Source organism: Littorina saxatilis, linkage group LG8 (genome assembly GCF_037325665.1).
Source record: "Littorina saxatilis isolate snail1 linkage group LG8, US_GU_Lsax_2.0, whole genome shotgun sequence".
NCBI lineage: Eukaryota > Metazoa > Mollusca > Gastropoda > Littorinimorpha > Littorinidae > Littorina > Littorina saxatilis.
Genome location: NC_090252.1, coordinates 4,212,622 through 4,234,909, shown reverse-complemented (window position 1 = coordinate 4,234,909; position 22,288 = coordinate 4,212,622). Strand labels below are relative to the sequence as shown.

The window sequence follows — 22,288 nt, the reverse complement described above, 5'->3', positions numbered from 1 at the left end:
CAGTATCAATCTGTTTGTCAAGGGAAAATGTGGTAGTGGTTCAGTTTCGAGTACGGTACCCATGAGCGATCGTGGAACCAGTCTTACGTTCGAGAAGCCTCATGATCCCTATTGAAATGGTCTCGCGGAATAGCCGATTCGCCTAATTTGAATAATTTATTCCTTGACACTGTCTGAATGCCGCTGGTAAGATAGGTGCAAACAACTTTTCCATTGTTAAGTGAAGGTTGGTATATTGTATGATGGAGTAGCAAAGTTACTCCATAAACTCACAGTCTGGAAAGAATGCCACACATGTAAAAGTAATACCGACAAAAGAAGTAAATACGTGACTGTCCACGCATAGCTGGTCAGCGGCCGCACCTACACAAAACAAACACACACACACACACACACACTCCCACACACAAACACGCACGCACGCACTGACGCACACACACACACACCGCTCACACACACAAAACATACACTGACACACACACACTGTGACACATACAAAACACCACTCACACACACAAAACACACACACCCATATGGCACGCACGCACTGACGCACGCACGCACACACACACACACACACACACATACATGAGAAGCCGCATACATTTGCAATCTGAGTCACTGAGTGGAGCGGCCTCGCGCACCGAGCGCGCTTTTTTGAAAGGCCGCTAAAAAGAGTGGCGCAATGTCCACTTAGCGCAGCAGTAGAATAATTATCTTTGATTGACATGAAAAAGTAACATCAACATTCTAAAAATTTAATACAACCAAAGATTGACATGACACTCGACTTTCCCATGATGACCTTTATTGGTAACGAAAGAAATGAAAAGAGGAGTAGGTGTTAGGCGCTTAGTTTATAAGATAATAATGCATGTAACTTGAACTTGTACAGAACACAATTATCATATCATGTTTTTGCACAAGAACCACGAATAAATAAACACACACACACACACACACACACACACACACACACACACACACACACACCGTGGCACACAAACACACACACACTGACACACATTCATAACACACACACACACACACACCGTGGCACACACACACACACACACATTCATAACACACACACACACACACACACACACACACACACACACACACACACACGATTTTCTGGCATAAAAATGTGATTTCAACCATTTCTTTTGTCAAGGGAAAATCAGTTTGGTGGTATTGTTTTCTGATCACGGTACCCCTGAGCTATCGTGGAATAAATATTATTTCCGAGCAGTCTCGAAATGGTCTGGCGGATATCCGACTCGCCTAATTTGAATAGGTAAAATCAGTGCTTGGTTTTAGCGAGGGACGGTTGTCAGCTGTGCGATGCGTCGTATGTTGTCACCCCTCAGTAAATGCGGTGGTCGACGCGGGTTAGGGGGAGTCCCATATTGGTTGGGACGAGAAAGAATTTACCCGATGCTCCCCAGCATGTCGTAAGAGGCGACTAACGGATTCTGTTTCTCCTTTTACCCTTGTTAAGTGTTTCTTGTATAGAATATAGTCAATTTTTGTAAAGATTTTAGTCAAGCAGTATGTAAGAAATGTTAAGTCCTTTGTACTGGAAACTTGCATTCTCCCAGTAAGGTAATATATTGTACTACGTTGCAAGCCTCTGGAGCAAATTTTTGATTAGTGCTTTTGTGAACAAGAAACAATTGACAAGTGGCTCTATCCCATCTCCCCCCTTCGGCCCCGTCGCGATATAACCTTCGTGGTTGAAAACGACGTTAAACACCAAATAAAGAAAGAAAGAAAAGACGGAGGTTGACCGTGCAAGCGTGATACTTCAGACTGAGAGCGACTGGGATGACTGATGCGAGCGGATGTGTTTGTTGTGGTGTGGGATGAAAGTGTTTTTATTCATTAGAGTAATTAGGTTTGAGTTAATAGTGAAATGTTTGAAATGTTCATTCGTTGTGTCAATGTGTGCCGTGTGTGTTCGAGTGCGTGTTGTCATCACATGATCCCGCATCAGTTCATGAGTATATGTTTGTGTATGACTGTGTGTGTTTGAGTGCGTGTTGTCATCAGTCCCGCATCAGTTCATGAGTATGTTTGTGTATGACTGTGTGTGTACAAATGTGTGAATGAGTGCGTGAATGTAGAAACCCCGTACACGGAAAAGCAAACACCGGATCAGTAAATTCAGCTTGCATCTAAATTCCTTGACATCAGTCTTTGTGAATTCTACCTTTTTTTATGCAGACGTCAGACGGCCGAGCGACCAGCACTGTATCAAGGGCAAACTCCAGCTTTTGAGTTCCGGTTATTTCCCTTGGACCGTTACCTTCTTCAATTATAGACAGCTGTCACACTCACTTCCCTATCCCTCGGTGTCAATGCAGGGCCGGACTAGGCGAAGAGGAGGGGGGGGGGGGGGGGGGGGGTTGCCAGTGGTGGCCCAGGGGGATGTCCCCCCTGGCGGCAGGGGCGGATCAGTTCATTTTATGACTGTTTTTTTTCAAAAGTATATTGTAAAGATATGGGTGTGAAGGCGCGAAGCGCCGAGCCGACGGCGCGAAGCGCCTAGCTTGCTAGGGGGGTCCGGGGGCATGCCCCCCCGGAAAATGTTGAAAAAAAGGATGCAAAATGGTGCAATCTGGTGCATTCTGAGGATGATCATTACCAGTTTCAGGCAGCAGATTTTGTCACTGATTAATACCCCAAAAATTGAAACTCAATGTAAAATAAAGAAATGCATACCTCATTCAATATTTTTATTTTTTGGCTGGGGGGGGGGGGGGTTCCGGAAACCCTAGAACCCACCCCCCCCTCCCCCTCGTTGTGGGGGTCAGGGGGAGCTGACGGATAGGTCATATTCTGAGATAGGAAAATGGTCGCTCCTTGCATGAAACGGCATAAAATAAGCAATAATAAAAAAAAAATTAAATAAGTAAGGTACATGTTTAGGCTAAGGGGGGGGGGGGGGGTTGCGCAACCCCCATAACCCCCCCGGTAGTCCGGCCCTGCAATGTTACAATCAATGTGTGTGTTTGTGCATGTGTTTTAGTGTGTGTGTGTGTGTGTGTGTGTGTGTGTGTGCATATGCGCTTGCTGTATGTATCACTTTTCAACAACGCTTTCACAGTCAATGAGTGCTCCCAATACTCACTAAAAGTCCTTTACTGCAGAAAAACAGTGCATTGCTGTTTTGATTTCAATTTAAAAAAAAATCAATAATTAAGAATTAGACTAATTATAGAAGAAACCAATTGATTTGCATCTTGGCAGAGCCTGTAGAGTTACGCGCCCCTTGCTGGCTAGTTGCTATTATTTAAGTTATTGAGACATCCCAGTGCACTAAGGGATTTATAGAGCAAATCGAGAAAATTCATTATTGAACGAAGCGCATAGCGCTGAGTTCAATAATTATTTTCGAGATTTGCTCTATAAATCCCTTAGTGCACTGGGATTGTTTCAATAACGATATTGTCAGTACCGCCATAGAAAAAAGAAGATTCCAAACGCACATTTTGCAATGCGCATTTGAATAGGCATAACTGTGTGGTCAGGTCGTGCACAGTAAAGATCTACTTTTGTGTGGGGTGTCTCAAGTGTGTCGTGCTTTCGTCACACGCATTTTAATTTCTGTTGGTAAATTCCAGTGTAGCGTTAATCTGAACAGTGATGATCTTTCAGAGAGACCTCATTTGAACTCGGAGAAAGGCTCTTCATTATTTGCGATTCGAAACCTCCAGTCGAGCTTCGACGGATTGACTATGCGGAGTGACTCCCCTTGAATTGACTCAAAGCGGGACTCGACGGTTCGCACATTTTCAAAACAAATGTGGCATATTTCTCGTGTTCTATCTCCACTCATCGGGGAGTCTGATACTAAATATGAACGGTAAGAATGCTCTGAACCCTACACGTATTATATCCCCATCGTTTTTTCGTTCACATTTGCCCAACATGTTAATTTGCTGAGCGGGGTTAATGTCGTCTGCTAGGCTACCTGCCAACCTGGGCAATGGAACGACTGCAGTCTGCACTGAGTCTGTACGCATAAGGCAGGCTGCTAATAAATCTTATATATGGTAAGAACGTTCTGAACCTTACACGTTTTCGATTACGATTGTTCTTGCTTTGAAATAATAATTCTGAAACCATTCATTTACTGAACTGATGTAGTCGTATTTCTGTGTTGTCTGCTACAGAGTCGATCGAGTCAGTCTTCCAAACTGGTCTTGCTGGTACGTTATCGGAATAACACTTGTGTTTTCTGTTAGCCGCTGGGAATTGTATACCAACTCATCATTTGGTAATGTGGATGATAAGCTACATGCCACTAACACGGCATATGAGAAGAATCTATGCAAGTCGGCAAAAATTAGATGAAACACAGCGGCTTCTAAGTTCTATTTTTTTAGATCACTGGCACTGGCACAGGCACATGCAATCTGTCAGAAAAAAAACCCACTTCTGCTTTAATTGAGAAGCAGGGAATTTATGGTCATTTGGTATTGTGGAGAATATAAGCTACATGTCATTAATTAATTCTGAGGATGAGAGCACAGTCTTGCTTAGGCAAAGGGCGCAAGAATACGCTCTGTGGAAAAGTTAGCGCACTCCAAGAGTGCGCTAACAGTTTTAGCGCATCGCCATTAGCCAATCAACTGGTTCACATCAGTCATGTGACACCAGTACTTACTGACAATTTAAGTTATTGAGACATCCCAGTGCACTAAGGGATTTATAGAGCAAATCGAGAAAATTCATTATTGAACGAAGCGCATAGCGCTGAGTTCAATAATTATTTTCGAGATTTGCTCTATAAATCCCTTAGTGCACTGGGATTGTTTCAATAACGATATTGTCAGTACCGCCATAGAAAAAAGAAGATTCCAAGCGCACATTTTGCAACGCGCATTTGAATAGGCATAACTGTGTGGTCAGGTCGTGTACAAGTGAAGATCTACTTTTGTGTGGGGTGTCTCAAGTGTGTCGTGCTTTCGTCACACGCATTTTAATTTCTGTTGGTAAATTCCAGTGTAGCGTTAATCTGAACAGTGATGATCTTTCAGAGAGACCTCATTTGAACTCGGAGAAAGGGCTGTGCTCTTCATTATTTGCGATTCGAAACCTCCAGTCGAGCTTCGACGGATTGACTGTGCGGAGTGACTCCCCTTGAATTGACTCGAAGCCGCGGGACTCGACGGTTCGCACATTTTCAAAACAAATGTGGCATATTTCTGTGTTGTATCTTCACTCATCGGGGAGTCTGATACTAAATATGAACGGTAAGAATGCTCTGAACCCTACACGTATTATATCCCCATCGTTTTATCGTTCACATTTGCCCAACATGTTAATTTGCTGAGCGGGGTTTATGTCGTCTGCTAGGGCAATCAAACCACTGCATGCAGTCTGCACTGACTGAGTCTGCACGCACGAGGCACGCTGGTAATAAGTCTTATAATGGTAAGAACGTTCTGAACCCTACACGTTTTCGATTAGGATTGTTCTTGCTTTGAAATAATAATTCGGAAACCATTCATTTACTGAACTGATGCAGTCGTATTTCAGTGTAGTCAGTGCGGCTACGTATGACAGAGTCGATCGAGTCAGTCTTCCAAACTGGTCTAGCTGGTACGTTATCGGAATAACACTTGTGTTTTCTGCTAGCGGGTGGGAATTTTATATTAACTCATCATTTGGTAATGTGGATGATAAGCTACATGCCACTAACACGATGAGAAGAATCTATGCAAGTCGGCGAGAATTAGATGAAACACAGCGGCTTGTATTTTTAGATCAGTGGCAGCCGCACTGTGGCACAGGCACATGCAATCTGTCAGAAAAAAAAACCCACTTCTGCTTTAATTGAGAAGCAGGGAATTTATGGTCATTTGGTATTGTGGAAAATATAAGCTACATGTCAGTAATTAATTCTGAGGATGAGAGCACAGTCTTGCTTAGGTAAAGGGCGTAAGAATACGCTCTGTGGAAAAGTTAGCGCACTCCAAGAGTGCGCTAACAGTTTTAGCGCATCGCCATTAGCCAATCAACTGGTTCACATCAGTCATGTGACACCAGTACTTACTGACAATTATTATTATGAGAGCTTATATAGCGCGAACCACAATTAACTGTGCTCTCCGCGCTTTACATATTAATTTCTGCCGTGTGAAATGGAATTTTTTACAGACAGACAGACAAACAGACATTTTTTACACACAATATATAACGCATTCACATCGACCAGCAAACCTCAAGCCTATTAGGCGAGCATTCACCTTTCACGGCCTTTATTCCAAGTCACACGGGTATTTGATGGACATTTTTATCTATGCCTATACAATTTTGCCAGGAAAGACCCTTTTGTCAATCGTGGGATCTTTAACGTGCACACCCCAATGTAGTGTACACGAAGGGACCTCGGTTTTTCGTCTCATCCGAAAGACTAGCACTTGAACCCACCACCTAGGTTAGGAAAGGGGGGAGAAAATTGCTAACGCCCTGACCCAGGGTCGAACTCGCAACCTCTCGCTTCCGAGCGCAAGTGCGTTACCACTCGGCCACCCAGTCTATTGGTTTATCATTTTTAGAACGTGTCCATAACAAAAAATGATAAGCAATACACATTCTGATTACAAAACATTGCGAACAAGTAATAACTTCAACACTTAAGTTTCACAATATTTTTTAAAATTATTTTATCATAAATGAAAATGAAGAGAGAGAGAGAGAGAGAGAGAGAGAGAGAGAGAGAGAGAGAGAGAGAGAGAGAGAGAGAGAGAGAGAGAGAGAGAGAGAGAGAGAGAGAGAGAGAGAGAGAGAGAGAGAGAGAGAGAGAGAGAGAGAGAGAGCATGCATTGCTACATCAATTGCAGTCACTGTAGACAGACGTTGCTGTTCACTCCATGGATGGGAAGAACATAGTCATCCTCTTCCTGGATTGTGGCTCCCAGAACGTCAAGCTTTTCTGAAAGGCACACATGTTTCACTTTAATAATCGCATCATGTTTTGGCTGGTTTACTTCAACCCAGATGTTTTGGCTGGTTTATTCAACCCAGATGTTTTGGCTGGTTTACTTCAACCCAGATGTTTTGGCTGGTTTACTTCAACCCAGATGTTTTGGCTGGTTTACTTCAACCCAGATGTTTTGGCTGGTTTACTTCAACCCAGATGTTTTGGCTGGTTTACTTCAACCCAGATGTTTTGGCTGGTTTACTTCAACCCAGATGTTTTGGCTGGTCAGTTACTTCAACCCAGATGTTTTGGCTGGTTTATTCAATCCAGATTAGCAGCGGTTATTCTTGCATTGAAATTTAACACTTTCTACCCCACTTATGTTGACCAAGTTTTTTTTAGCCGAGACCAGCTGTGCTGTAGCAGGTCATTCAGAATAGTAGTAACTGTGTAGTAACTGTGTATCAACACGCTGGAATGCAGGCGTTACGGATGGACGTTACAGGAAGCGACTGAAGCTAACAGTCTGAGCTGATATATCCGTACCTGGTCAGATAGAGCCATATGTGTGGGTACGGATATCCTGGGAGACAATGAGTTGAGTTATCATAAATCATAGCACACTTCGAAAGGAAGGACAAAAATCATGCGGCTCACGAAAATAACGTCACAGTGAGAATTACAGTCTTGGATGCCCACTCAAAACACAGCCGTTTTCAATTTGAGTAACTCAACGCTCAAACGTTTATTTTAAAGGCAGAGTAAGTCTCCCGTAAACCATCACAGATACGGTCAGGCTTTTACACACAGTACAAACACCATTTCATTTAAACACTCACAAATTGAGAACATCCTAGGTGCCCTCCGTAAAGAGCGAACAATTTTCAAAGAATTTATTTTTGCGTGGTTTATCTTACCCCTGAGCCATCGTGAACCCGTGTGATCCAGTTTTCCCTTTTCACAATGCAGTCGTCATAGTTAGTCATTTGAATGCGACTCGACGTGAGCTTATCTACAATAGCACGTTTTTTTTATGCACGAAACAACGGCTGTGGTTCACAAGAACTCTAGCGATGGCTTTTGACTGTTGAGAGGAACGGCGATTTGCACTGATAAACCGGCCGTCGTCTGCTACGACCCTTGCGTGACCCTGCTTCCGGGCTTTTCTTTTTTTTAAACTTTCACAACTTCGAATTGTTCTGATCTTTGTCTTGATGAAAAACGAATTCTTTTATGATTAAAGAATGTTTGTGTAACAAGCTGTCAATTTATTATTTAGATTTTAAAAGTTAGGTCTAGCGCAAAAACGAGGCGCCGTTGTTGTTAACGGAACAAGTCTACGAAAATAAATTCTTTGAAAATGTCTCACGCTCGACAGAAAGCAGCCAGGATGTTCCCGTTCGGTGAGCGTTCAAATGGAAGTATGCTTGTACTGTATTTAGACGATCGGGGAGCTCTGTGATGGTTTACGGGAGGCTTACTGTGCCTTTAAGGCATTCCTGGTGTGTGTTCACACTGTTACAACCCCAACCTGAACTGTATAGCTCTTGGGGCGATTTGAGGCAGTTTTTAGTCTTGTTCGATATAATCCATTTAATTCAACGAAGCCGTCACGTTGTAACTGAGTTACCAATACCAGACTTTAAACACAGAGAACCGTGGCAGTGTCAGTTGACTCAAAACTGGGGCAAAATCTTGGTGACTGAAAAGCGATATTTTCGTTACTTGGAAACTCGATTCATTTCATCAACTTTGTTCAGAACATCAGTATTCAAGGAAAACTTAAAAACGAAACGTCGAACAGTTGTATGGAATAGTTAACTTGGGACACAGTTGCAAAATTCAGTGTACCGGCAGAGACGCCGGTTATTATGTATCTACATTGGAATTCCATTCTTTTAGTCATGTGACGTGCTATAACATTTAGGCGGCTAGCTGATGCTAAATAGAGTTCATCAACAAGTACAAACACGGTGCATTCAATCACAAAATATGCAAGGATACTTCGGGTAAAAGGGATAAAAAGAGAGAAGTAATGATGTATAATACGAAAATGTATTCTTTACAAGTCCCTGGTCATTTGATCTTTTTTCTGGTGAAACAAAATAAAAAAAATAGACGCCCAATGTGGGGCTCGAACCCACGACCCCGGGATTAAGAGTCCCGTGCTCTACCGACTGAGCTAACCGGGCAGCTGAAGAAATACGTCAGGGACAGCAATGTTATAGCTACTCTTTGGCGGGAAATAACTCCTTTTTCAAGCGAGTTCAGGAAGACATTATTCAGGACTCCAAACTGTCGAACTGGGAAGATGACTGATGAAGACTTGTAAGCAGTACAGGTGATTTCAACAGTCCCTTTCTTGTGTTCAAGGTGTCAACAATGGCGGAAAGCAAGTGCAAGGCATGCAACTGCGGCTCTTGCGTGCTTTTTCAGCCGGGTTTGGCTGCGCGCGGTTGCTTCCCCTTAACGATTAAGCTTACCAGAGGCACGTTACATTGGACTGTTGAGCGAGAAAGAAGACGAGCTTGCAGGGCTCCCCAAAGTGCGCGTCCCTACGCACTAGAAGCCAAAAACACGTGACGTACTAGAACTTTGTTGAGGGGGCCTGAGACGTACTAAACCTAAACTGAAAGAGCGGGTCCCGGGACTGACGCACTCAACTCATTGTCTCCCAGGTAGGCCCTACGGATATATCCGTAACCCACTCACATGGCTCTATCTGACCAGGTACGGATATATCCGCTCAGACTGTTAGCTTCAGTCGCTTCCTGTAACGTCGATCTAACGCCTGCATTCCAGCGTGTTGATACACAGTTACTACACAGTTACTACAATTCTGAGTGACCTGCTGCAGCACAGCTGGTCTCGGCTAAAAAAAACTTGGTCAACATAGGTGGGGTAGAAAGTGTAAATACATGTATCTGATTTCGTGCGGCGTACTGTTTTCAGACTAGTCGTTAGCTTAGTTTGGTGCCAGCACCAATGCCAGTTCCACTCGGTAACAACATCGAAATGAGGCTGAAGCCGCTGCAGATGTTGCTGTGCCCGGCACGGGTTAAGTTATCTAAAATACTCTGGTCAGTGCTGGCGCAAAAGCTTGTCGGGCGACGTCGATCAGCGGTGAACCAACACAATGCTCAGACAGATCCAGCGAAGCCGGCAATGGAGGAAAAAATCCGTCAAGCTGGACTCCCGCCTCACCTGGAAACCACACCTTGAGGAGATCGAGGCGAGAGGCATACGACGACTCGCAATCATGAGAAAGCTCTCAGGAACAACATGGGGCGCCAACTCCCAAATCCTGAAGACAGTGTACACTGGGGCGGTGAGGCCTGTGTTGGAGTATGCATCAAGCTCCTGGAACACAGCAGCCAGGACCAACAAGGCACGACTGGACCGAGTCCAAAACCTCGGCTTGAGGACTGTCCTTGGAGCGATGAAAACCACTCCCATCTCTGAGATGCAGAAGGTGGCCAACATCGAACCGTTGGAAGACAGACGACAGGCAAAGCTTCTGATACAAGGAGAGAAGCACAAGAGACTCGAGAGCCATCCGCTCCACAACAAGTTCCAAGCTCTCACCAAGAACCGCTTGAAGCGCCAGAGCCCCAACCATCAGCTGAAAGCACAGCAGAGGGAGAATGCTGACATCCTTCAACCCAGCCCTGACCAGTGCGAGAGGCTCAATCCAAAGCCGTGGTCTCCCCAGAGTCAGAGATTCCATGTAAGGATGTCCATTCCTGGCATCTCTGGAAAACAGCAACAGAGTGATGCAGCCCTCCGCTCCCTTGCCCTGGAAGAAATACACAGGAGGTACCCAGCCAGCAAGTGGACCCACGCTTATACAGATGGTTCGGCAGAGTGCGCAACCAAGAACGGAGGAAGTGGCGTCTTCATTCAAATGCCAGGAAGACCCCCAGAGACACTGACCACACCATGCGGTGTTCTCTGCTCCAACTTCAAAGCAGAAGTTGTTGCCCTCCATACAGCTGCAGACTTCCTCACCTCTCTTGAGGAAACCCCACCCAAGGTTGTCTTCCTCTCTGACTGCCTGTCCGCACTACAAGTCCTCACAGCCCCTGCAGAACACCTCGTGGAAGAGCTGAAGAAGTCCCTGAACGACTTGTCCCAGAAAGCCTCCGTAGTTCTGCAGTGGATTCCAGCGCACTGCGGCATCGCTGGAAATGAGAAGGCGGATGGTCTGGCCAAAGATGCAGGAAGACAGGAACAACCAGAAACCAGCCTGTCCTTCCGAGAGACCAAAACCCTCATCAAGCATCGCTGGAAGACAGCATTCAAAGAAAGAAACGGAGGCTACAAGCCAGACCAAGACCCCATCCACCGCCTCAGCCGTGCAGAGCAGACTGCCATCTTCCGGCTGCGTACAGGGCACTGCGGCTTTAAAGCGCACCTGAAAAGGATCGGCGTAGCAGAGTCGGCATTGTGCGATTGTGGGGCGGCCGACCAGACAGTAGAACATGTATTGAATACATGCACAAACTTCACTCTGCTGCGGAACCAGATCTGGCCAGAAGGAGCTACACTGGAGACCAAGCTCTGGGGAACGTCAGAAGACCTGAAAGCGACGTTCCAGTTCACGACAGCAGCGGAACTACGACCCTAGACACAACCGTCGAACGCAGAAGAAGAAGAAGAAGAGGAAAAAATCGCACACACCGAACAAAAGACAAAGATGTTTTCAAACAGAATAAAAGCGGACTTACACGGTGTTATGCTTCCATTTCAAACAGACTAAGAGATAATTGTCGTGGGTTGACTCCTGCAGAAAGTCGTCAGCCGGTATTGAAGCCTCGAACAGGCTTCGGTAGGACTTCAATCGACGATCATCACCGAGAAGTTTCAAATGCAGGGGCGGATCCAGTTTTTTCCCCCGGGGTTTCCTCCATTTTTCTTGTTTTTATCCAAATTTGTCGGGGGGGGGGGGGGGGGGGGGGGGGGTCATGCCCCCGGACCCCCGAGGAGCCGGCCGTTGTCTTCTAAATGACGGTTTTGGAAGGTGGTTGGGTAATTTGTTGGCTCAGGTTGCACCAGATCGGTCAATTTTCGTTGTTTTGATCCAAATTTGTCTTTTTAAATTAACTTTTGGAAGGTTAGGTGTATTAGGGGAAGCCGGTTTCTTGGCTTAGATTGCTCCATTTTTCTTGTTTTTATCAACATTCTCCCCCAGTAGGTTCGGGTGCTTTGTGCCATCAACGAAACGTTTCGCGTCGTCGATCTGTCCCTGAAAGAGATTTGGAAACCCCCCCTTGAAAATGATGTGATCCGCCCCTGAAATGGAAGCCAATCATTGTCATTGTAACATGTAGACTGACAGACTGTACCATTTGAAACTTCTCGGTGATGATCGTGGATTGAAGTCCACCCAAAGCCTAAAACAAACACAATGTCAGTTGGAGAGTATCACGGCCTGCAATCGGCTGGAAGATCGGAAAAATTACCACCCTTAACACACCAGGCGGCCGCGACCCGGGATTTGAACTCGCGACCTTCCGATCAGGAGGCCACTGCGCCCACCTCCATTCGTAGTGGAATTCCAAGAAAAAAAATGTGGACACGGATATGGACTGAAGATCATCAACATAAAGTTATTTTATGGTACTGAACCATCCTGCCTTTAACAGCAATGTATAGCAAAGGGTGTAATATAGAGAACGATTTATGGTGCAGATATTATTCTATTAGTTTTAAACAGAACAAACGTGGTTTTTTTTCTTTCTAAAACCAGTTTGCAATAACCTGTCAATTACCGTAGCCGTCGCGATATAACCTTGAACGGTTGAAAACGACGTTAAACACCAAATAAAGAAAAGAAAGAATTACCGTAGTGTTCCTCCACCTCTTCGGGGGGCGTGGAGTTGTGTGAGTCATCATGTGCCTCTGGCGTCACGTTGACGTCATCCATCGCAATGACGTCAGGTTGGCTGCGACCTGGCGGAGGTGAGTAAAACAGGTCACAGGTACCAACATCTTTATTTGTGCGTAACTACACACACGAGAGGTTATAGTTATGCACAAGAAAAACAACACCGACATGACAAAAAGGACATCTCTTCTGGACCCTCTCTTCCAAAGTGAAATATCTGACGTCAAAGCAAAACAAAAGTAAATAAGACATCATAATAGGGGAAGGTTGCCAATTATTTTTGGACCACTGCCTCACATGGACCACCTCCTGTTTTCACACACTAACGGTGCTGGAGCGCTCAAAACAATTTCATTCGCTGAATTCACCCTCTCTGTATAACTTGCACTTGCCAAAACAGTTGCAGAAACACCAACCTCAAAACCGTTAGGCTTTTTCTATTTTTTGCACTTTTGGCAGCGATCACTCTAAATTTGACGCGTAAAAAGAACTTGTTTCTGTCCACAGCCAAAGTTGTCATCACACAAAAATTGCTACATATGATAGCTTAGACTGTATTTGTTACATTTTAGCAGTGTTGACCCAGAGTTTCTGCTGCAAACAAAAAATAATAGCAAAATCTCAAAGTACGTGTGTGTCGCCTAATATGGACCACCTTCAACAAATCAAATTAAGCAAAAGCTAAAGGCTATTTTCATTATTTTATTAAGAAGCTTGCTAAAAATAACATTTAACTAGCTCTCGAGCTTTCCAAAATATATAACAAATAGTCTTCTTTTCGTGGAAGATGATAATTTCAGTTATGTTCACTCTGTTTTTAATAAGTTTCTTTAATTTCCTGTTGTGCTTCAAAATATTTTCTCCTCAATCCAAAACAGATAAACCTAAAGCATATTTGAATTAGTACTGACCATAGAAAAATACGTGTGGTAAAGCTCGCTTACCTTTCCTCTTGATGACAATTATCACCAGGACGACACTGACGACGAGACCAAAAGCTCCCAGAACACCTCCTACAATGGCCACACGTTCGTCATCAGCGTCAGTGACATCGTCATCGTCGTCATCATTGCCATCATTGACAGCCGAGACTGAAGTCGAGACAGCAAGCATGCACAAACGGTCATTACTTCATTAAGAGTAAATTCCGAAACAAATAAACTGATTATGAGTTCCAAAATCAGGACTAAAAACAACAAACAAGAAAAGATAGATACGCGAATGGAATACTTAATTAGGCCTAAAAAAAAAATAGGTGTGGTTACGGTAACTCGACCTACCCTATTTTTAGGGGCCGACCCTATAACTTTTTATTACATTTGTCAAAAAAAGAAGAAAAAAAAGAAAGAAAAACCGAGTGCAGAAAACGCAATGAAAGCGAAAGCGCTCGAGTCGCACACTTATTTCCCTGTCAAGTAGGTTTAATTTGTACACATTAGAAAAAAAAGTAAAAAAAAAAAAGTGATTGCCTACCTACCTACCCTATTTTTTTTGGCTATGTTACCGTAACCACACCTATTTTTTTTTTTGCCTTAATACAACACTTAATCAATACAATAAAATATAAATAACTCAAAAGAATCTCGGCATTTGGATTCTTAAAGTAAATATATACAAGATACAGTACAGAAAAATAATATCGGCAGAAACAAAAAAATGATTCCGTTCCATTGGGATTCTCTTTAGAGTGGATAATAAACAGAAAGGACGTAACGACACAGTGATGTCAGCGTTAAATGCTTGGTATCTGCCTGTTTAAATAAATCAATTTTTTTTCTCGAGGGTTGTGGCATAAGCAATACAACGAGCTTTTTTTCAACCAGCCCTCGCCAAGAGAGGGGACTAATCTAACCACATATTTACACGGATATTCACGTGGAAAAAAAGGTAGAGAAAAACAACAACATATGAATATTTACGTATTACATATTATACACAAATATATGAAACGTAGTGAAAACAATGCTGAATACACATGCATGAGTAAATGTGTTATTAAAGCTTTGAGTGTTTTTGTGTGGATATACTGAACACTGATGCTTTGGACAAATGAAAATATAACTAACCGAAGTCTTCCACCACTGTGATTTTTTGTAATTTAACATTAAATACAATGAAAGGTGTTTTTTGAAAGTATTGAGACTCATTGGGACTCTCACAAATTCCGGGAGAGAATTCCACAGGACGCTACCAGAATAAGCTAAGCTTGACTTGAAGAGATCTATCCTTGGAATTGGGACGTTAAACTTTCGGCTTGGTTTGACTCTAAAATTTGCAACGAAAGTTCGTGGTGTACGACCGGAAAGTATTTTGTGAAGGAGCACGCCTTCATTTAATTTAAATCTTTCTTTTAATGGGAGAATCTTAAGTTTCTTATAATCATCAAATACAAGACTGGATTGTTTCAGTAAAATTAGTTTTAGCGCTCGCCTATGTAAACTATACAATGGTTTTAAAATATTAGAACTGGCAGAGTCCCAGATGGTCGAACAATAATCTGTGATAAAGAGAGAGAGAGAGAGAGAGAGAGAGAGAGAGAGAGAGAGAGAGAGAGAGAGAGAGAGAGAGAGAGAGAGAGAGAGACAGAGACAGAGAGAGAGACAGAGACAGAGAGAGAGACAGACAGACAGACAGACAGACAGAGAGAGACAGATATAGAGAGGCAAACAGACAGACAGACAGACAGAGGAGACTGACTGAATGTGACAGACAGACAGACAGACAGACAGACAGACAGACAGAAGAGACAGACTAAATATGACAGACAGACGGACGGACGGACAACGACGAAGAGAGGTACAGAGACGGAATAATGGAAGCAAGATGAACACCGCACCTTCTTTAAAACATATGGTATGCAATAGGAGATAGATCAACACAGACCACAAAACAACACGCAGCATTGCAAATAGGCTCACTACTATTACTCAAACATGCAGGGAAAAGTTGCTTGAAAACAGAATTACCGTTGTGAAACGGTGTGGCGGTCAGCGATGTATTGACAGTTGGAGGAAGAGTTGTCTGACCAGTTGGAGGAATAGTTGTCTGACCAATTGGAGGAAGAGTTGTCTGACCAAAGTCGTTGTCCCTGGCTGTCGTCCCACTCAGGGGATATGCCCTGTCTGCAAAAGATAACATAAGGTTCTGGCTATCAAGATGGGGGCCCGTGCAACTGTGCCCCCCCCCCCCCCCCGGCAGTTGCCTGCACACAAATACACGCACACAGACGTACATACATATGAAAAAAAAAATGAAACAGGTACGCATACACCAATATCCCCCCCCACACACACACGCGCGCGGAGACAGACACACACAAACACACGCAATAACGCACGCACGCATACACCACACACACACACTGACACACACACACACACCCTCTCTCACACCTCCCCCCCACACACACACCCACACACACCCCCCCACACACACCCACCCACACACACATCAGGGCCGGACCAAGTTCGTTTGAGGGGGGGGGGGGGGTTTCCAACTGAAGGCAGGGGTCCAGGGGCCGCCGAGGCCCCGGTGGGGTGCAGGGGCAACGCCCCGGTGGGGTGCAGGGGCAACGCCCCGGCGGGGGGTCTGGGGGGCAAAGTCTCCCAGAAGCCGAGAACATTTTGCATTTGTGAGGTCATTGTTTGGTCTTTCCTTGCAACTGGGAATCAAAATTACACATTTTCAACAGTAACAAAACACGCGGAAGTGGGAAAGGTATTGGGGCGAGCACTCAATGATCTCACAGTGTGCAGTACAGTCCCTTTCCGAAACATCGGTTCCCCGATAGCGCAGATGATATCCTTGTTGCAATCGGTTCTCTGATACTATTAACAGGGCCGGACTAGGCGAAGAGGAGGGGGGGGGGGGGTTGCCAGTGGTGGCCCAGGGGGATGCCCCCCCTGGCGGCAGGGGCGGATCAGTTCATTTTATGGGTGGTTTTTTTCAAAAGTATATTGTGAAGATATGGGTGTGAAGGCGCGAAGCGCCGAGCCGACGGCGCGAAGCGCCTAGCTTGCTAGGGGGGTCCGGGGGCATGCCCCCCCGGAAAATTTTGAAAAAAGGATGCAAAATGGTGCAATCTGGTGCATTCTGAGGATGATCATTACCAGTTTCAGGCAGCAGATTTTGTCACTGATTAATACCCCAAAAATTGAAACTCAATGTAAAATAAAGAAATGCATACCTCATTCAATATTTTTATTTTTTGGCTGGGGGGGGGGGGGGGGGTCCGGAAACCCTAGAACCCCCCCCCCTCGTTGAGGGGGTCAGGGGGCGAAGCCCCCTGAAGCTGATGGGTAGGTCATATTCTGAGATAGGAAAATGGTCGCTCCTTGCATGAAACGGCATAAAATAAGCAATAATAAAAATAAATAAGTAAGGTACATGTTTAGGCTAGGGGGGGGGGGGGGGTTGCGCAACCCCCATAACCCCCCCGGTAGTCCGGCCCTGATTAATACTAGTGATAGTGTAGCGTTAGACTTGACTTGTGGCCTATGATGCTGGACTTATAACGGGGAGGGCAGGCCGTTGTCGACTTGATGTTGTTCATAATTTGAAATAGTTTTAGAAGACCAAATAAACTAAGGGAGTTGGGAGACTGAAGAGCTTAAAAAGTCCACATATTTTTTTCTTCTCTGAGAGGTACATCGGATGGCCAGGGGGGGGTGGGGGGGGGTCCGGAACCCAGGAACCCCCCCTCCCCAGATCCGGCCCTGCACATACCTAATTTTCTCTGGCGTGTTGCTCGCTTTCCTTCGCTACACATTGTCATTGTCATTGCTAGTTCATGTTGTACAAACTCAGTCCTACAAACTGCACATAGCGGCTAGGGTGGCGCACTGGTACCTTACATGTCAACACCCCGTTTTACCGTAGAATGGATTTCTTGTGGGTCATTTTCAGATTTTGTATTTGAAACCCGAATCCTACCTGAAGAGATACACGTCGTGCGGTTGCCTGGCAACGGAATGCATATTTCGTCTGGAGCGCAGGCTGCCGTTTTGTTTCTCCGACATTCTGTCTGAGCTGCAAAGTATGAAAGCGTTATAGGCACACATAATTATGTCAGAAAAAAAACAACGAGACACTAAATTATTTGAAATTGTTTTTGAGAAAACCCGAGTGATTATACTTGAGGTCAACAAGCAAAGCAAAACCAAGGCCTGGATGCAAATTCTTAAAACCTTTATTCTTGAATTCGCATATTCTCTGGCTTGGATTCGGTACTATTTAACATTTAAATTTACGAGAAACGCGAGGGAAAATGTGCATCACCTGTGTTTGTGTGTGTTTGTGTGTGTGTGTGTGTGTCAGTGTGTGTGTGTGTGTGTGTGTGTGTGTGTGTGTGTCAGTGTGTGTGTGTGTGTGTGTTTGTTGTGTGTGTGTGTGTGTGTGTGTGTGTACCCCCGTTTCCACAGGTTTGGTTGCCTAAATCACCATAAGGCAACCATCCACACGTGGATGGCAACCTAAACTCTGGATGGCAACCTAATTGTGTGGATGGTCGCTTCATTTAACACCGTTAAATTGACTTTTTTGACGGAAAGAATGACATAACAATGTTCAAAATGACATTCTTTCCGTCCTCTATAGGCGACGGAATAGCTCAAATTTTGTGCATTTTTTAGTGCAAAATTCTTCGATGCCGGAGCGAGTACTGCACCCAGTGCTGTTGTAGTGCAAGTGCACAAGAAAGGCACTACACCCAGTGCCGCCTCTTAGGTAACCATCCACACTTTAGGTATGTGTGTGTGCCGGTGTGTGTGTGTCAGTGTCTGTGTGTGTGTGTTTGTGTGTGTGTGTGTGTGTGTGTCAGTGTGTGTGTGTGTTTGTGTGTGTGTGTGTGTGTGTGTCAGTGTGTGTGTGTGTTTGTGTGTGTGTGTGTGTGTGTGTCAGTGTGTGTGTCTGTGTGTGTGTGTGTGTTTGTGTGTGTGTGTGTGTGTGTGTCAGTGTGTGTGTGTGTTTGTGTGTGTTTGTGTGTGTGTGTGTGTGAGTGTGTGTGTGTCAGTGTGTGTGTGTGTGTGTGTGTGTGTGTGTGTCAGTGTGTGTGTGTGTGTATGTTAGTGTGACTTTGTGTGAGGGTAACAGATCTGGACAAAAACAGAGACAGAACAGACCTTGGTGAAACGCAGACTCGTTGTAAAGTGAAAAATCTTCCAGAACGAAGTTGATGGTGTGAAACTCGGAGACGTAAAAGCCATCCCTCGTGATAGAATCGACTTCACTAGGCCTCTCCGTGCTGAAACAAATAAACAAACACATAAACAAACTAACAATCAGGCAAGCGAACAATACCACAAATACAGACAGAGATGATAACAAACAATATTGCTATTTCATATGTTACATGGATTTCCATTGGTCAATTGGGCAAAACTGAGCTCAGTGCAAAAGTGATATCGACGACATTTCCGTCGATATCAGTTTTGATATCGACGACCTCTTTATTGCTTCCCCACTTCAAAAACAAAAACACCTAAATTTAAAAACAAATAAATATATATGAAAATGTAATTATCCCAGAATTTAGTTGAGCAAGTGACTAAAGACTTTTTGAAAGGAAAGACATTTTAAATTACTGAAAAGTACAAGAAAAGAGTGAACAAAAAGAAATAATAATCAGAGGGAGGGATATGGAACAGCCAAAACTGAGACAAATACTTTTGTAATTTCTTTACAGTAAATACAAAATGTCCAGAGAATTAGCAATATATCTAACATTGACTGACTGTGTGATGATATCTTCTGCTATTGGTCTGTTTCGACAGTGATATCAAAATCTCGACCTCCGGTCTCGATTTTGATATCACTGTCTCAACAGACCATAGCAGAAGATATCATCACACAGTCCGTCAATATTGGGTAATCGCATTCAGCTACTTTGGTCACAAAATAAACGTCGGCAATGTTAGATTCCTGACTCGCTAGATAAGTCAATTGCATCTCAATAGATATCATCAAGGTCTCTTCTTTACTTCGCTTGAAAATTAAGATACACAAAAAAACCATTTGGGAGCAAAATGAAAATGGATCACCCTGACTAAATCACTCACTTGTTTTCGTTGACGGTGATATAGTATATTCGGTCATGATAGAAGAGTAAGCGCGTTATTTGTTGTTGGTGTTGGTTGTTGGAGTGAAGGAGACTCAGATTGCCCCCGTAGCGGTCAAGCCTGTGGATGGTGGCGTTATCCTCACTAGTGTCAAGGACGTACACATCACCATCTGTGAGAAAAAGGAATCTAGGTTTTTAGAAAACCTGGCAATTATACCAGCACCCTGTAATTGTCTACACACTCATGATATTTTCAGGTTTAACTATCTCTCTCTCTCTGTTTGTAAGTCTATGTCTTCCTGTCTGTCTGTTTGTCTATCTCTCCCTTCCTCTCTCTCTCTCCCTCCCCCCTCCCTCCCTTTGTCTCTCCCTTCGTCTCTCTCTCTTCCTCCCTCCCTCTCTCTCTCACTCTCACTCTCACTCTCTCTCTCTCTCTCTCTCTCTCTCTCTCTCTCTCTCTCTCTCTCTCTCTCTCTCTCTCTCTCTCTCTCTCATATACTCACATTTGGAATCTACGGCAACAGACCGGACTGTGCGATCTTCGCTGACTGAAAAGAAAGTAGTGTTGTCGCTTCCGTCATAGTCGGCACTCTGCACAGTACTGCTCACCGTCCAGTACATCTTGCTGCAAATAAACAAAACCAACACACATATATATTGCAAAGAAAAAAGTTTAAATTTGAATATAAGAAAAGGATTTAAAGAAAAGACTGCAAACGACTACTACAATCAACGAGACAGTCGAACAGTGAAACTGTCACCAAGCACAACGCAGATACAACACTGGCTGCATCATTTTTTAAATATATTTTTTTGTATTAATCATAGCCATGTCGACACCTTACGTAAATAGAGAATACTACATGGCTTGCTGTGTCGTACCAGATTTAACGAGCCGCTTTTTTAAATATTGAAATGCGAGCGAGCTTTTCAATATTTGAAAAAGCAACGAGTTTACAAATAATCTGGTGCGACACAGCAAGCCATGAGTACGTATCCTGTTTATCCTTTATACCGTGTACTCGCGTGCCTTCGGCTCCAAACATCTCGGAGTCGACACGTCCAAATTGAAGACGCTTCTTTTGGAACCTCGATCTCTACCAAAGCCTCGTTGTATCGTTGGCAGGCAAAGCAAAGAAACGTCACTCTAGAAAGTGTTGCGTGACGTGTTAGTTCTAAAATTATTTCAGGGAAAACAGCAGGCGCACAAGTGTTTCTATAATGACGTTTCAAGTGTCTCGAAAACTTTGGCATCACAAGCAGTGGAAAATCAGGTCCCTGCCAGTCTTGTTTGTCAGTTTGACACGACCTCATTTACATGATATACACACGTGTGATTTGAACGATACTGTTATCTCATGAGTGGTCTCTCTCTTAGGTATGTAGAATAAGTATTTATATTTCATATTTGTTCAGACTTCATGTCTTGTGCTAAGAATATGGATGGATTATTTTGTATTAAAGGGCAGCTGTCGGGTTGCCTGGCCTCAAAAATGCGCGGAGTCGCGTGCAAACATGCGTTTAAGAGTTTTCCGAGTTGATTCAACTAAAGACTGTTGAATTGGTCCAGAAGAAGATACTTTTATCATTAGTTTGAAACCATGAAAATGAGTGAAACTTCCTGGTAGTTCTCACAATCCGCAAGAAAACGAAGCAGTTGGCAGGCCGAAACGACTCAAAATCCGCGACCGACAACTCTGTCAGCACAAAAAGAGACGCCGCAGCGTTAGCCTAGCAGTGACGTCATCCGAGGAACCCGATAAGGCTGCTGCGAAGTTTACAGTACAATGCAGAGTACAGCTGGGCATCTGTAATGCTGTACGCGTGATTGATTCTTGCACAAAGTAAAGTATTTGGGTGGTGGTATCTTCTCAGGACCCATGTTTTAATCTTCTCTTCTTTGATCTGACCAACTGCAACCTTCACAAGTTATTTCTAAAGTGGTTCACATGCTGTTGCTACTCCCCCAGTCCACCCGGTTAAACCATAAAGTTGCTCAACCACAGACCCTCGTGTCCCTGGTCAGCAGACACTTTACACTGAAGAAGGTCCGCTTGAGGTGTCACGCCAATTACCGTGTACGTGTGAGGTACTGAATTCAAGACAAAAACCAACTCTGTCGGTGGGAAAATCTAGGAAAGAGATAATAATAATAATAATAATAATAATAAAGTGTATTTATATTGCGCCTATCCCTTACAAAAAACAAAAATATTTGGCTCTAAGCGCATTACAACATGTGTAGGGACTTGGTACAATCAAGTCTGACAAATACAATAACACAATATACAGTCGGTCTCTTGGGTAAAAATGGGAAAAGCAGCTTCGACATTTAAACACTGCTACTAAAAAATCCTCTAACAATGCATACTGCTTTACAATATAAAATATGCATTTATGTATAAAT

The 22,288-nt window shown here is 44.0% G+C and overlaps 1 protein-coding gene and 1 non-coding gene across 2 annotated transcripts in view; both read right to left on the bottom strand.

Annotated features, from left to right (window-relative positions):
- Positions 1-6,270: 6,270 nt before the first annotated feature.
- Positions 6,271-22,288, bottom strand: part of LOC138972560 (uncharacterized) — a 32,034-nt gene continuing 16,016 nt past the window's right edge. The window contains exons 7-14 of the mRNA XM_070345212.1: positions 20,385-20,506; positions 19,880-20,051; positions 18,944-19,065; positions 17,757-17,852; positions 15,791-15,946; positions 13,769-13,915; positions 12,782-12,889; positions 6,271-6,949 (exon numbers count right to left, since the gene is read on the bottom strand). Of these exons, the coding sequence (XP_070201313.1) occupies positions 6,858-6,949; positions 12,782-12,889; positions 13,769-13,915; positions 15,791-15,946; positions 17,757-17,852; positions 18,944-19,065; positions 19,880-20,051; positions 20,385-20,506 (1,015 nt within the window). The 3' untranslated portion in view covers positions 6,271-6,857. The remainder of the gene's footprint in view (positions 6,950-12,781; positions 12,890-13,768; positions 13,916-15,790; positions 15,947-17,756; positions 17,853-18,943; positions 19,066-19,879; positions 20,052-20,384; positions 20,507-22,288) is intronic.
- Trnak-cuu (transfer RNA lysine (anticodon CUU)) lies at positions 9,057-9,129 on the bottom strand. Its single transcript has one exon. It is a non-coding gene; the product is annotated as a tRNA-Lys (tRNA).